This window comes from Eschrichtius robustus, chromosome 13 (genome assembly GCF_028021215.1).
Source record: "Eschrichtius robustus isolate mEscRob2 chromosome 13, mEscRob2.pri, whole genome shotgun sequence".
NCBI classification, from domain to species: domain Eukaryota; kingdom Metazoa; phylum Chordata; class Mammalia; order Artiodactyla; family Eschrichtiidae; genus Eschrichtius; species Eschrichtius robustus.
The window spans coordinates 101,569,870-101,586,512 of NC_090836.1; the positions used below are offsets into that span (position 1 = coordinate 101,569,870).

At 52.9% G+C, this 16,643-nt stretch overlaps 1 protein-coding gene across 2 annotated transcripts in view; it reads left to right on the forward strand.

The window, feature by feature from the left end:
* Positions 1–8,077, forward strand: part of PARVB (parvin beta) — a 116,536-nt gene extending 108,459 nt beyond the window's left edge. For both annotated transcript variants that reach the window (XM_068562080.1, XM_068562081.1), the window contains 2 exons: positions 3,701–3,773; positions 5,039–8,077. In XM_068562080.1, the coding sequence (XP_068418181.1) occupies positions 3,701–3,773; positions 5,039–5,115 (150 nt within the window). In that variant the 3' untranslated portion in view covers positions 5,116–8,077. The remainder of the gene's footprint in view (positions 1–3,700; positions 3,774–5,038) is intronic.
* Positions 8,078–16,643: the final 8,566 nt, after the last annotated feature.

Consider the following 16,643-nt stretch of genomic DNA (forward strand, 5'->3'; position numbering starts at 1 on the left):
GAGCCAGGAAGGGAAGGCTGCTGTCGGGGACCATGCGCAGCCTGGTGCTCTCCTCGGAAGAGGCCGGCCTTCTGGAGGGTCCTTATCTGGCCACGTTAGCCCCCAGCTTCCACCCCTGGATTCTCTGCTTTCCTCCCCAGAGGGAGTCGTGGCACCAGGCCACCGCTGGGAGGTTCCTCGTGAGCCATGGTGGTTATTAACCTCCAGGTCTTCCCGACCACCTCGCGGGTGGTGGCCTTTCCCCGTTGCACAGACCTGAGCCCAGTTCAGGCTGGTCCCAGTGCCCGAGCTCCCAGGCACCTCGTCCAGATGTGGCCAGACAGTGGTGACACGTGCAGAGAGACCGTCACGGAGCATTCCCGGGCCGAGACTGCGAGGCGCTGGGAATCTTTGCAGCAGCGGCAGGAGACTGAGGCTCAGTGAGCAAAGTCAGGGATGCATCGTGGGCTTGTGTTTTTAAACAACTGCACTGGATTTTGTTTTTTTATTCTTATTTTTTTAAACAAATTTATTTATTTATTTGTTTGGTTTTTATTTTTGGCTGTGTTGGGTCTTCGTTGCTGTGCGCGGGCTTTCTCTAGTTGTGGCGAGCGGGGGCTGCTCTTCATTGCAGTGCACGGGCTTCTCATTGCGGTGGCTTCTCTTGTAGTGGAGCATGGGCTCTAGGCGCGTGGGCTTCGGTCGTTGTGGCACGTGGGCTCAGTAGTTGTGTCTCGCGGGCTCTAGAGCACAGGCTCAGTAGTTGTGGCACATGGGCTCAGTAGCTGTGGCTTGTGGGCTCTAGAGTGCAGGCTCCGTAGTTGTGGCTCACGGGCTTCGTTGCTCCGCGGCATGTGGGATCTTCCCAGGCCAGGGCTCGAACCTGTGTTCCTTGCATTGTCAGGCAGATTCTTAACCACTGCACCACCAGGGAAGCCCCTGTACTGGATTTTAAAAAGACGAGACCAGACGTCTCCGACCCTGTAGGTTCCTGCAAACAAATGAACGGCCCCTTTGAACTGTCTCAGAGGCATGGGTACCACCGACGGCTTCTTGTTTTAGGCCCGCCGTTTGAGCCTTGCTCTGTGCCAGTCACTTTGCTGGGTCCCTTGGGCCCGTCACTCATCTTCTGGAAGATTCCACAGCGTCCCTCTCTCTGGGGCGGAGTGTGTCCTGGAGACTCGGAGGTTATTCCTAGAAGCAAATCCCAGAAAGGGCTTTGCAGTTTCAAGGCGCTTTCCCCTTCTGTCTCCTCATCTGATTCCCTACCCCGGCGAGGAATCGGGACCTCACACGGGGGCTGGGGACATGGGGGGAGGGTCACAGTCAGCAGGGGCAGAGCCGGAAAAGCCCGCTCCTTTTCGGGACCCTCTACTCTTCTCTCACCTGGCCAGGTGTTTGAGAATCCTTTGCAGTGCAGAGAGGAAGGACTTGGGGTCCTGCCCGTGGGCTGGCTTGTAGCAGCAGTGTAGGGCCTTGGGGTTCAGCTCAAGGCTGGGGGGTGTGTCACACTCTGCGATCACGGTCAGGGAGGTGACCCCACATCCTCATCCGGAGCTGTTTGCTGTTCTTTGTGCCCAGTCCGTGGGGCTGGGCTCTGGGGGTGCTTCTCTGCCAGGGCAGGGAAGTTGTGCGTGGCGAGGCATGGCTCTGAGAGAGAATGGGAGGAGGATGGGGGGCAGTTTCCTATCTGGCGGTTTCCTCTGACTGAGAAGAAAGCAGAGGGGAAATCTTGCTCAAAACCAACCACTGTTGGGACGTCCCTGGTGGTCCAGTGGTTACGACTCTGTGCTTCCACCGCAGAGGGCATGGGTTCGATCCCTGGTCAGGGAACAAAGATCCCCAATGCTGCACAGTGTGGCCAAAAATCTATAAATAAAATAAAGTAAAATAAAAGCTTTTAAAAAGTCTACAAAGTATTGTTACTTAAAAAAACACGAGTCACTGTTGCGCTGAGCAGCTGCGGAGAAGTGGGACGTGGAAGGATGCTCCCCTCTCCCCCAGCTATTCTCTCCTTGGGGCAGGGGCGGGGCCTCATGGACTGAACCGCACTCCACACCTGTGCCGGGGGCGGATCCTGCAGGTCTGGAGGGGCCACGGAAGACATCCGTTCCCATGCTGGGCTGACGGTCTAACCTGACGCTTGTTCCATTTCCCCCTCTTTGCCATCTTGACTCTGTCCCCACTCAGAGCCTGTTGTGTGTGTATGAATTTGGGGATCTGGACGGCCGTCAGCCGATGCTTTTGGAGACAGGGCCCAGGTTCCGAATCCAGACTTGGGTGGGTCTGGCCCCATCTCCTTGAACCTTGCGCCTTTCTTGGCACGGATGTCCTCCTCCGTTTAGCCCCGGGACCTCCTCTGTAAAGGGGGAGATTACAGACCCTCCCGTCCATTTCCCATGCTCGTCCCAGCTCGAGGCCCAGCCCGGTGCAGCCCTTCCTCCCGGCCGGCTCCGGGCACTGCAGGTGGGGCTCTGGCAGCCTGACTCCTGTCTCCCCACCGCCTCTGCACGGCCTGAGAGCCTCTGGTCATGTGCAGCCCTCCCAGCCCGCTCTGGGCCGTGTGTCCCATGCCAGGGCCCGGCTCCTGTGGACGCCCAGCAGCCCGTGGCTTCCTTTGCTTCTCTGAGCGCAGCCCGGTGCCGCTGTGGCCTGGATGCTTCCCTGCCGTACCCCAAGCTCCTGTGGGCTTGACTAGCTGACGGTTATTTTGCCAAATGTCTTTCTCCTGGTTATTAAACCACATCGCAGGTAAACTTGTTAGCATGTTTCTGATTTCATTTGCAGTGAAATCATGAAAATGTTATTGTTCAAAGGGTATTCGATTATGAAGAGCCCTAAAGTCCCTTCTAGCTCTGACACTGGTGATTTATTTTATTTTTTGGTCCTCCACCCCGCACCAGCCTTTGCTCGAAGCCGACGTTCGGCTGCCTGTGATTTGGTTGATCACCAGCACCTCTGTGGTTCAGGTGGACTTTAAACACAGCAGAGAAGGCTCCGTGTCTAACCTCGGCGGCAGCCATTAGCAGAATGCGAGCTTCGAGCATCCTTGGGGGCCGAGTGCTGGAGGGGGAGGTCGTGTGGGGATGCGGATGTGTCCACCCTTCTGGGGCCGTGCAGGTGGGGGCCAGGACCAGAGCCCTGCCGCGGCCACCAGCGGCCTGACTTCAGTTCCAGCGGGGTCCAGGTGCCTGCCCCTTACCAGGGCCACCGCTGTCCTGCCGAGAGCACAGCTGTCACACTCAGCTCGTTTGAGGCCCTTCTGGCAGATGGCGGGTGGCTGCTTTATGCTGGGGATGGTGCACGGGGCTGGGTACCTTCGGGAAGTGACTTGTCCTCTCTGAGCCTCGGTTTCCTCATCTGTAAAAGGAAGTCACTGTCACTTGTCATCATGTGGATGTGTTGGGACCTGGGGACCCCTAGCCCTTGAGGGCAGGCTTTGTGCCCGCATCCCTGCATGTCCCAGCAGCCCCCGATCATTGGTGAGGGGAGTGAGGCCCACCAGGTGAATGTGTGTTACCCTCAGAAGACTCCCTCACCCTCCCTCTGCCCACCCTGTCGCTCTGCCCAGGACAGCCCCGGTCCTCGTGGGCGTAGTTACTCCAAAGCCTCCCTCTGTCCACACTTGCTCCCATCCCGTCCTTTTAGAAGGAACGCAGGGCGCAGCGGGCGGGCCTGGGACCAGCTGCGGCCCCGGTGCTAACTCTGGCTTCCTCTGCAGGTCCACAATGTGTCGTTTGCCTTTGAGCTGATGCTGGACGGAGGCCTTAAGAAGCCCAAGGCTCGCCCCGAAGGTAACACCCTGACCCAGGTCTTAGAGGGGCCGCCCGGCCAGCCATGTCTCTCCCTTCAGGCCCCGCACGTGTGGCTCAAAGGCTGGGCTCTGCCGACCCCAGCCCCACATGTCCCCTGTGCTCAGGGTTTCGGGGACCAAGAGGCCTGCGCTGGCAGAGCCACCAAGGCTGATTCTTTAGTAACCACTTGACTCGGAGGACGTGGCCTCTGCTCCACGGCCTCGGGATTTAATTGCCTCTCCAGGTGCCATTGCTCAGACTAGAGATGCCGCTTCACGTCTGGAAAGGATGTTAAAAGTTTACTGCAGTTTAATGCCTGTCGGGTCGATGTCCTGATGCCCGGGCAATGCTCGTGAGCAGGGATATGGCTTGGTCATGCCCCATGAGGTCTGAATGGCAGTGGAGACCCGCAGAGCCCCGGCGAGGGGCCACCTCGCTGTCACACCTGGCTCCTATGTTAAATGACCTATTCCAGGAATCCCTAACGCAAATGGGCATCTGAATCCCGGGGAGGGGCGGGGGGGGCGGCTTCCTTAAACACAGCTTCTGATTTGGGGGCCGTGGAGTGGACCCTCCAAGTCCCGTTTGTAACAAGTGGCCAGGTGACACGAGTGCTCCTGGTCCGGGGACCCCACTTTGGGAGTCACCGCCCTACAGTGACGGTGTGAATTCTGGGCGGGGTGTCCTCCGCACACACACCCGCCCTGGGAGGCTCAGCAGCCACTGCTGAACACCCGTCCGGGGACAGGGATTCCGTCCTGTGACCCACGATCCCCATAGCCCTCCCCAAGCCCCTGGTCTGAGCTCACAGGGCAAGTGAGAAGAAACAGGTGCCCGACTTCCAGGAGGACAGAGCCCCTTCCCACCAAACAAGGCGGCTGGGACTTACTGGGCCACACGCTGTGCCTGACCTTGAGGGGGTGGGACAGCAGCTCCCACCTGCCCTGCCCCAGGAGGCCCGTGGTCCTGGCGCAGGAGGGCCTGTGAGTGTTTGGTCCCCAGTAAGTGTCCTCGGTTGTCGTAGACCCTACGCCACGCAGACTTGTCCAATGCAAATCCTAGAAGGGATGACATCCTCGCCATCCCAGGTGCTCACCCCACGGGTAGCGGCCCGGGGGCTCTCACGGCAGTCTGTATCTTGGGGGATGGCGGAAGTGCCCTGCTGGGGACACAGAGGATGTCCCACGTGTCTCCCAAGTGCTTGGGGCACCAAGGCTTGGGGCGCACTCTTTCATCCACCAAACGGTCTCTGTTTCCTTCTGCAGATGTGGTGAACCTGGACCTCAAATCCACCCTGCGGGTTCTTTACAACCTGTTCACCAAATACAAGCACCTGGAGTGACGGGCGCGGCGCAGCAGAGACCGCGGCGGGGACGGTGCTTTGGGAGGTGCCCTGGCCTCCCCGCCAAGCCCGCGGTTGTTCCCCACTCCCACCCCACCTTTTTCTGGTTGATACCCTTAACCTCCTTTCCCTGTAATTCTGCAGCGGGCGGCCTCTTTTGAAATGCAGGTTCCAAACACCAGTGCTCGAGTTTGCAGCCTGGCTTCACCTGGGGTGTCCTGGGGTGCTGTCCCTTGTTGATCAAAAGATGGAAAAGAAAAAGGCCAGAACCCCTGGGAGGGGGCGCCCGGCGTTCCAGCTGACAGCTGACAGCCGTCAGTGACCACAGGGGATCAGAGATGGAGCTTTGCAGCAGTGGCAATGGCTTGTCTGTCCCCGTGGAATCTCCTGGGTAGGGCTCTCCTCGGCAGTGAGGACTTTTTACTAAAAAGCGTTTTGCAGTTTTAAAAACTTCACTCTTAAGTCTCAGAAGCTTTAGCTGTGACCAAGTGTCCACCCACATCCCTGCTTCTCGGCCACTCCATGCTGTTTTCATATAGCTTTTGCACAGACACCTGGGACCCAGAGGACCCAGCTGCCACGGTCCGAGGGAGGAAGGATTTCTGAGGCATTTCTTTATTTCTTGCTACGGCCGAGTGGGCTGTGTCGGAATCGGCTCTACAATGCCTCTGGAGTGGCAGTGGCCTTGTAGACACCTTCCGGTGGGAAGTGTCCAGTCCCAGAGCTCCTGTTTGGGGATGGATGCATTTTAAAAAGCCTTAGAAAGCACGGTGTTTTAGTTGGCTTGGGCCGCTATAACAAAGTGCCACAGACGGGGGCCTTGGACAACAGACGTTTATTCTCTCACAGTTCTGGAGACTGGAAGTCGAGATCAAGGTGTCATCAGGGTTGGTACCTTCCGAGCGTCTCTCCTTGGCTTGTAGACGCTGTCCTCTCCAGGCATCCTCACGTGTCTCCCCGTGTGTCTGTGTCCTAATCTCTTCTTTTAAGGACACCAGGCAGATTGGATTGGGGTCTACCCTAATGACCTCATTTTACCTTAATTACCTCTGTAAATACCCTGTCACCAAATACTGTCACATTCTCAGGTCCTGGGGGTTAGGACTTCAACATGTGGGTTCTGGGCGGGGGGGGGTGGGCAGAGCTCAGCCTATAACAGGGAGATGTGAAGTGTTCACCTCTCTCCTCCCCGAGTACCAGCTTTCTGGAGCCCTGTTGGCATCCTTTGGGGCACCCTGTTGAAGGAGATGAGATCCCTCGTCTGCGCGCTCTTCAGCCCTCGCCCACCTTGGCTCAGGAGAGAAATGGGGACCCATAGGCTGGGTCTGAGGCGGGTCCTATGCTGGGTCACCCCCTCCCCCAACCCCTGGCTCCCGAGCTGGGGTTTTTATGACACGCCAACCACCTGAGTTCGCTCAGCTTTTGCTGCCCCAGCAAGATGGGCCTTTCTCTACTGTTTGATTCTTGCCTTCCTGCTGTAGATCAGAGCTCCTGAGGAAGTTGTTAATATTAAATTGAATACCAACGCTCAAGACTTAGAAAACACTTTCATGTTCTGTCTCAGCTCAAGCAGCTGCCAGGCTGGGGATGGGTTCAGAATAGCCGTTTTGATGGAGGTGGTTACCCAGCAGGGGAAAGAAATAATGAAGATGGCATTACGGTGTCTCCTGCGGGATGCGGTGACATTTAAGAACCAACAAAAGAGCCGAGGCTGGAACATTCTGGGCCGCCTTCATTACACGCGTAGAATCACAGTGACTGCGGCCCGTGGAGACCCATCCACCTGCCTTGTCCACAGGTGGGCTTGGCAAGGGTGTTGCTGCTTCCTGGGGGCCCTGGGGGGGATGACGGAGGTGAGGTCGGGGTTTGGAAAAAAGCCTCGAGGGTCTTCAGCCCAGGTGGGCGGCTCCAGCCTATTCCACACCCTGGAGGGGCGGGATTGGTTACCCTGGGTGGGGGGATAGGGGTCGGGGTTCAGCGAGCCCACTTCAAGCCCTCTGTGTTTCAAGTAGGAGAGTAACAGGAATGATAAGATATGTGGGGAAAAGTATAAACAGGCACTTTTGTGTCATAATGCTGACTGTTTAAGGCCATGCTCCAGCAAAGAATGTGATCTAGTCTCCAAATTATTTTTTTTCAAGTTGGTGCACAGGTGTAGGTGTGCCTTCCACCCACCCGTGAAGGGCCTCCTCGGGCTGTAGGCGTCTCGTTCTCCTCCCTTGACACAGAATTGAAAGCGGGGCCTGGTCGGGTGTGGAGGTGAGGGCTGGTGAAGCAGTTTCAGGGCAGAAGTCAGGGTGAACTCTGCGGTAGGGAGACTCCCCTTGGGGTCCACCCATCGGCCCTGTTGGCTTGGGGCCAGCAGTTGTCAGGACGCGAGTTTCAGGGCCTGGGGTGTCCCCTCTGTGGGGTGCCACATGCTGGAGCACCTTGGGGTAACTGGAGCAGCAGAAACAACTTTCTCTTGATTCTCGCCGGGGGCTCCTTGGAACGCAAACGCTTCCCTCTTAGTCCTTAATTGAGGAAAGTTCTGGAACCCTTCCTCCTCCACTGACCCCCATTTTCAGTGAATGGTTTTCCCTCCTGAAGAGGGACCCTCGTCCTCAGGGACTAAGTGAAAGCAAGACAGTTGGCGCCTGTGCGGTGACGGGCAAAGGCCGGGAAATGCCTCCTTTTACTGTCCTCAGGGTGGCGTGTCTTTGAAACCCACCCCCACTGGTTTTGGGGAGCCTGCTTGGAGCTCTGGTTCCCCTGGAACAGCCACACGGCCTCATGCAAGCACTGAGGCCAGAGCCCCACGCACCCTAAGGTCCTAACTGGATGTGACACAGAGCTGTGTTGTTTTAAAGCAACCGAATCCTCTTCCCCGATTTGTGTGCCAATATTTTATTGTCCTTTTAATTGTTTTAAGCAGTGTTTACTTTGGATTTCTGGACATTAAATAAAAGCCACTGAAACCCTGGCTGTGTTGTCGACCTGCCCGTGGGCTGGCGGCGGGAGCCGGCGCATTCCAGGGGCGCAGCACCCAGACGATGTGCTGTGGTTTATCCCAAAAAAGGCCGCTGCCTCTGTCTGGCTGCCGTGGTTTCTTTCGTGCCTTTAGCTGTCATGGTTGTGCCAGCCCTGTGCTTGGTGCTGGGGCCACAGGATGCCAGCACAGCCCTGCTCCCTGGGAGCTGCCAGCTGGACGAGGAAAGAGCCAGCTCATGCCCTGTGTGGGGAATGGGGCCCTGGGGGGCTGCGACCAAGGGTTTCATGGGCGGGAGCCATGGGGAGAAGAGGGTGGCAGAGTCACAGCTGCGGCTGAGCCATAATAAAGAACAGAGCAGGCGAGTCTGCCCATGCACCTGGTTCCAAACCAGAGCGGGAGATGCCAGCGGCCAATGGCACGGGCTGGATGAAAGGGCTGCTACAGGGAGATGGTCCCCTCCTTACACGTTGGGGCAAGAGACCCGGAGGTGACCCGCAGTGCGGCCAGATCTTGGGGGCTGCACACTGGCCCTGCTCTAAACCCTCCCCGCAGAAGTGGTGGGATGCTTCAGGTGTATCTAACTTTTCTCTACGAAAGGTTAAAATTGTGACTATGAAAGTATGGCTAGCCTGGGGGGTGAAGCAACAATGCTATTAAGAAATGCTAAAAATTACAAACTGTTGCTAGAAAGATCCTGGGCTTTGGAGAGACACCTGTGTTTACATCCGGCTTTGTCCCCGTGTGACTGCTGGTGAGCTAATTAACCCACTCTTTCCAGAGTCACCCCTCACCAAATTCACCCCTCCCTCCCTTAAAATTCCGACCAGGGTGGTTCTCCCCCACACCCCACCCCCCATACCTGGCAACGTCTGGACACAGTTTGGAGGGAGGGGCATCTCACGCGATACACAAGACCGGCTCCCCTCCTCCCAACAAGGAGTCCCCCAGCTCAAAATGTCCGAGATGCTGAGGTTGAGAAGCCCTGCTGTGAATCGCCAAGCGCTTGAGCCTGTCTAACCTGTGGTTTTCTTGGATGGGATAATCTATTAATATTGATGAGGCTAAAGCATCGTCCTGTGACGTCAGTTCTTTCAGGCCAGCAACGGTGCCTGACATTCCAGGGGTCTTCTTGTTGGTCCTGTTCAGGGGACATTCCCCGAGGGTCTGGTTTGTCCAAGTGGCCAGGGACACAGCCGTGGAGAGAGAGACAGGTGTGTGGACAATTCCCAGGGAGAACCACGATGCTGGAGGGGCCCCGGGTGTGGCCGGGAGAGGTAATGCTCTCTGGGGAGGGGCAGCGAGGACTTCCGGAAAAGGAGCGAGAACCGTGCCTCAGGTCGACCTGCAGTGGAGGTGGGCACGCTCCAGTTCTCTGCTTTTATAAGTTCTGTCCCCATTCTTCCTGGCTCACCCCCTGGCGTGAGTGGCGTGCTCTAAGGAAAGCCGCCCCATCCAGCCACCCGCTCCCCACAGGGATGCTGCTGGGGGTGGTGGTGGGGGGCATCGGCATCTCTGCTTCGGTCAGGGTCCCCGCCGAGTGGCCCGTCCCTGGGGAACTGTGACATTACATGCCACCTGCCCTCGGCAGAATTTGTAGACTCTGAAATTTCAGAGAAAGGAGGGGCCTTCTGAGGTCATCTTGTTTAAGCCTTTCCCAGGCAGGAGCCAGCTCAGCACTGATGGGAGGGTCACGGACACTGCAGGGACAGGGCCTGTTCCTTCTGCAAGGGCAGCGTCTTGTGCTGGGCACGTTCAGATTTTGTCAGCTTTCGTTTTAAGTGGAAATCCACTCTTGGGGGTATCGTTTGATTCAATAAATCGTCATTATCCTCACTAGTGACCAGGCTTAGGCGTTACCCTGCGGTGGGATGTGGGAGCCCCCATGAGCTCCACACGATAGGAGCTTGAACATTCATTTAGTCAGTATTTATTGGGGGCCAACCGTGTACCAAGCTACGTCCTGGGGATGCAGCCTGGAACAGGGTGGACACAGCCACTGCCTGGGGAACTGGAGCGTGGAAGGGTATGCAGAGTGGGGGGGTGTGTGGACAAGGTCGGTGCAGACAGGGCAAGTTCTGGGAAGAAAATAAGACCGTGATGTACTGGAGAGATGCAGGTGGGGTGGGAGACTTCGGAGGCAGAGGGATTTGAGCTGGGACCCATGATTCACACATCCCCCTCCCCCCCGGACCTAGGAGGGACCCGTGGCTTGGTCCAGCAATGGGCTGAGGACAGCCATGATAGGGTAAAACGTTTAAGTCACATTGTACATCTAAATCCTGTCTCCTTTGCTGACCCTCGGTGTGCCTCTCCAAACACCTGTGCGGGATTCTGATTTTCTACATGTTCGGAATGTAGCTCGAGATTTCCGACCACGTCAGTTATTTACATGCACTGACATTGTGCCAGAAAGCCAGAAGGAGTATTCTAAGAGTGATGGGACATGTCACAGGACATAGGAGCCGTCTTAAAGCGTGTCCATGTTGTGGACAATTGAGCATCAGAAAGTATAGCACTCTGAATTCAAAAAAATCCGTGCGTTTACAGTGACACTAAACAAGGATGAAGGTGAGGACCTCCTTTTTCTTTTCATATATATATATTTTTTGGCCGAACCATGTGGCATGCGGGATCTTAGTTCTCCGACCAGGGATGGAACTCGTGCTCCCTGCATTGGGAGCGCGGAGTCTTAACCACTGGACCACCAGGGAATTCCACACGTATTTTAAATTGTCTGTAGGCTCCACATAAATGGGGCTTTTCTTGGTTCTGGCCCACTACTCTACCCCTTCCTCTAAAAGAGGAAGTCCCTTGTTTAACATTTTATATTTATATAATTTCAGACTTAGAGAAAAGTTGCCAGAATAGTATAAAGAATTCCTATATTTACCCCAATCCCCATAAATGTTAACATTTTACCGTATTTGCTTGATCCTTTCTATCTTCTCAATATAGATATAGATGCAGGTATTTAGATATAAGTCAGCCTATGTAGATAGAGATCTATGTATCAGCTGTCTGTCTATCTAGATAATTATCTTTCCTGAATCTTTGAGAGTAAGTCACATAGGTTATGCCCTTTTATCTCTAAATACTTTGATGTATGTTTCCTAAAAACAAAAACGTTCTCTTACATAATTTTAGTACAAGTGTCATTACCAGGAAATTGATGCAATAGCGTTATCTAATCTATAGGCCTTAATTCTATTTTTCCAGTTGTCGAGATAATGTCCTTTTCCCCAAAGAAATGCATTTGGAACAGTTCTTCAATCTCTCTTTACTCTTCGTGACATTGATGCTGAAGAATACAGGCCAGTTATTTTCTAGAATGTCTCTCAGCTTGCATTTGTCTGGTGTCTCCCTCATGATTAGATTCGGGTTGTGCGTTTTTGGCAGAACCTATGTGTTCTTCTCAGCTCCTCTTATCAGGAGACGTAACACGTTGATCTATCCTATTTCTTGGGATATTTATTTTGATTACTTAGTTAAGGTGATGTTTATCATGTTTGTTCACTGAAAATGTACCTCTTCTTTCTAATTATCTCATGGGGGAAGGATTTCTATGGTTATAGGGTTAACTTTCCACCAGAAATAATTAGAAAACTGGGCATAAATGTAGGAGAAAACTATTTCAGACATTAGACCAGAGGCAGGGCAGGTCTATGAACCTTAAAAAAAGGGGAGACAAATGAGGTAAACCTTACGATTGCCCAGCCTTCCTGCCTGGATGTTATTCCTGGACTGGGGTGCAGGGGTGGGAGCTCAGAGAGAGCCCAGTGGTCTCACTGAATTGAGGAGACAGAGATCAGAGTTTGAGGAGGTCAAGGTTAAAAGCAAACTTTAAAAGTATCAGTAATTCACAATTAACTGCCTGCCAGAAAAATGCCAACAGTCTTTAAAGGAATGCAGCGAAATTCTCCCAACAACGGAAAATCCCTAATGTCTACATTCAGTTTAAAAAATTACTAGAAATACAAGGCAGAAGAATGTGACCCATAACCAGGAGAAGAATTAGTCAATAGAAGCAGATCCAGAAATGACAGAGATGGTGAAATTAGCATTCTACAAGACAACTGACCTGGGCTCTTTAAAAATATTCATGTCATGGAAGACCGTTCCAGATTAAAAGACTCTAAAGAGACATGACAGCCAAATGCCACCAAGTGGAACCTATGATCCTGATTGGATCTTGCAGTAAAAAAAATAAAACCCCTGTAAACAGCATAATAATAATTGGGGAAATTTGAATATGGATGAAAATATGACTATTTCAGTGTTAATTTCCTTGGGTGTCATAACGGTATGTGTCCCGTAGAAGAATATCCTTGTTTCTAGGAGATAAATTCTGAAATATTTAGAGATGACATGTCACAGTTCCTTCCCTGCAATTTATTTTTAAATGGTTCAGAAAAAGAGTGAAAGAAAAAGCAAACGTAGTAAAATGTTAAAAAATAGAACAAACAACCAAACCTGTATTGAGATTTTGGGATGTAAATATCATGTACATACTTTATATAGTTATGTAAGTGTAGCTATGATAGATAACTCTAATATAATTATATAAAATAATTATATAGTTTCCTATATAAAGTTCAAGTTTAAAAAAAATGGTATTGAGAGATAGAATCATTCTGTGAATTGGGGTATCAAAAACTGAGACATTACCAGGAAAATAAGAACCCAGGAGATGTTCTGCAGGGTGTGTATATGAGTATGTACACTTTCATGTGCATGTGTGTATGTGTGTTTAACTCTGCAAGGAAGGAAGTATGGGTAATTATTACTGTCCTTTCTGCAGCTGGTCATGGGCTGTAATTATATTTAGATCTCTTCTACTTTTCACTACAGATTTGTTTTACCCCTGCCTCCCCCCGCCCACCAACCAGGACTTCAGCTGCTCCCTGTTTGTTTCCTTGGGGGGTGGACCTCAGTCTTCCTTTCTGAGGGTTCTGAGTCTTTCCTCATCCTGTCACTATGGGGGAGCTCTGGGTTGCCATTCATTTTTAGCACATGACATGACAGTTCTAGGAGGCACCCCAGAGACTGTCCTGGGTTCCAGATCCCCTCCTCCATGCCCCTACTGTGTTGCAGTAACCCTACTTCCCCTTAAAATAATCAGGCTTACATCCCCATCCCACATGGTAACCCTCTTTTTTTTTTTACCCGTTGGCCCAGTGGCAGTAGGACACACTCACGGCCAGGTTGTGTGCTCCTGGCAAAAGTATTCCTCTCTTGGGTACTAAGCCTCTTAACTGGCACAGGCCAAGGTGCTTTCCCCTTGTTGTCAGGGCTGACCCCGAGGGAAGCTGTAGCCCTGCAGCCTCTACTTCTGGATCCTCCCAGTCATCCCTGGCCAAGCAACCTTACCTGTTCAAGACGCGAAACAAATTCTGTCATTTTCTCGATGCCCCGTGATGTGACACAGCAGAGATTTGGAAGAAGCTTGTGCATCCAGGCTTACTCTCTCTTCTTACGTGGAGACTACTGTGTAAATGAGCCCGAGTGGGTCCGCTGGAAGATGGAGCCCATGTGGTCAACCGCCAGCCTGCCACGGCCAGACCTTTGAATGAGGCCATTCTGGACAACCTGCCACCAGCTGACCACAGAAACGTGAGAGAGCCCAGCAGAGGTCACCCAAGCTGTTCCAGATTAGAACTGCCTGGCCAACTCACAGAATCACACGCTAAATAGAACGGCTGTTATTTTGAGCTACTAAGTTTTGGGGTGGTTTGTTATGCAGCAAAAACTAACTGATACACCCACCCTGCCTTAGATGAACAAAGGCTGCCCCTTGGCCTCTGCCATTTTGAAGTGACCTCAGTTCCACTGAACTTGAGGAGCCCGTCTCAATGGCAGCTTCTCCCAGCATCATTCCTGGGCTACTGAGGATGGCCACTGATGTGTCCTTGGGTCTTCTCAGGGGAGATGGCCACATGTGACAAATCAACTCAAATATCCTTCCACATTATACCAGGGTATGGCTGTCATCCCATTTTCATTCAGTGGAGACCAATGCCAAGTCCATTTTCAGTAAGCAACCTAGCAAGTGGGTTAGAACCACTCCCAGCTGGTCCCACTGGTGCCCCGGGATTCAGACTCCCCAGCAAGTGCATCTCTATCAGTGAGTGCAGAATGTCTCTTCTTCCCTGGCCCAACACCCTTCCCGTACATGTTTCCCCTTTTTTGATGACATAAATTAGCAAATGTTTACCATTTTTAAAAAGATATAAACCTCACCCCCCAGGTTTGACTTTGTGTCTGCCCTCCAGAACAGGCTGGAACTGACTGTAGTTTTAAGTCTGGGGGCTGGGAGGGCGACAGGGATGGTGCGTGAGAAGAGTCAGCTTGCCCTGCAAGGTAGACCTCCATGAGGTCACTACAAAGTTTCCTGGGAGGGGAGAGCCTCTCCCGTCAGCCATGGGGGCAGGGCTGCGCCTGCTGCCGGGATTCAGGCTTGGGTGCTTGGATTTAACTGCAGGTGACTATTCCATCCTTGGAGTCCCTCTCTTCCCCCAGAGGACGCCCTGCCTTTCACACAGGAAACTGGGCGAGGCTGTGGATTTAGCCTGCAGCACACAGGATTAGATTCTGCATCTGATTTTCAGCTGTATCAGCCCTGTAACATCCCCAAGAGACGGGAATTCTTTTAGGGCCATTATAAGAACTCCCTGGTACTCTTAACTAGAGAGGAGTACCAGGTCACCTGGACAGAGGATTTAAAGCCCTGGGACTATTTACTTTGAAGAAACTCTTTGGTATGACAATAAAGAAACAACTCATCCACAGTTCTTGAATAAACAATGCTTATCATATTGTGTATGGAAACCACAACGCAGTCTGCCAAAGCTAGGGATTTAATAGGTACTTAGCTCTGGGAGATTACAGGTAACGGTTTTGCCACCGTGTGCCTTGACCTAGTAGATTTCATTCTCTGAGGGTTACTAGGTCCTCACTGTCTTGAAATCAACCAGAACTAGTAACCAATTCCAGATCCCCATCCCTGAGGGTACATTGCCTGCAATTATTTCTGGTAACCAATCCTACGTTAATTGGGATTCAGCTGCAGGTAACTGGAACCACTTTAGTTGCTGAAGCAGAAGGGAACATAACACGGGAAATCAGGTGATCACAGAGCCATGGAAGTTTGTGGGAGCAGGCTGGAGAGGGGGCCCTCCAGCAGTGACTCAGAATAATGCTGCCCGCTGGCCGCCTCTGCCACCACCATGGAGCTCCCGAATGATGGCTGGCTGGCTCCAGAGGCACGATTTCGGGGCCAGATGTTTTCTATTCACCTCTCAGATCCACTCGCCACTGTTTCCCACCCTGACCTCATGGACTGTTGCATCAGTGGGCTTTCTGGCCTCTGACTTCCAGTTGGATTTGACCAATGGGAGGCCCTGGCAGGAAAAAGGCATTTGGAGGAGAGTGAGGTCAGGGTATTTATCCATCTGGCTCTGCCCCTCTGCTGGGCCACGGGGGGTTGGCTGCATCCTTTACCGGAAGGCACAGCCCCTAGCCGTGGCCCCTCTTCGCGCATGTGTTGTTCTCTTCCTGGGCTCTGGAATCCATTCCTGCCTCTGCCCCCTTAGGCTTTGGAACTGGGACAGCTCCTTATGCTGTTAGCCTCGGGGTGCGGTGCCATGTCTTCTGGGTTTCCTAAACCCTGCCCCGGCAGTCCCTTTACTAAACACTCTCCAGTTTCCGCATTTGAGCGTGCCATCTCTTTGCTGCCGGGACCCTGGGCAATGCACCTACTGGGCTGCAATCCAGGGCTCAGGAAGCTGCCACCCAAGCATGGGATCCGTAGCCACGCTGTGCCCACTGCACCTGCCCCAGCAACATGGGTGTCCAGGCACATCTCCTTCTCACTGCATTTTGTCACGAGTCCCAGTCTCGCGTGGGTGCATCAGAATGGCAGGCTAAACCATGCGCCTCTGTGTCTTCCTCTGTAACGTGGGGATATAAAAGCGCCTGCCTCTGAGGCTGGGTTCTAGTGAAATTAAAGCCCTGACGATTACGCTTGCTTCGTCAGTTACTCAACAAATATTAGCAGCAACCTCAGTAATAGCTTTTGTCATTTTCATAGCATTTCATGAACAGCCACCCTTTCCTGCTTGCACGCTTCTCATCTGCTCTGCCCCCTTTTCTGCAGGATCTGTCCGCAGAGAAGGGGTGGTTAGCTTCCGGTCACCCAGCACTGTCACCTGTCGCTATGGAAACTCGCGATTTCAGCCTGGCTCATGAAGATTCAAGCTCTAGAGACCAGCTTGAGTCTGCCCCGCTGTCCTGGGATCTCTCCTTCTGGAATTCCTCTAGTCCTTTGCACGTTCCCTCTACCTGGAACATTCTTACCCATCTTCTTCAACTGGCAAGCTCTTATACATCCGTCAAAGCCCACTTCCCCTTTGGAAAGACTTCCTGATCACCTAGGCAACAGTAACCATCAATATTTATCCATTGAGCCCCCTTTGTGCCAGGCGTTGCTCTAGGCACTGGGACAAAGGAAACCTTAACGGAGCTGTGGTAAAGAATCATGAGAGCATCTACTCTTTAGATA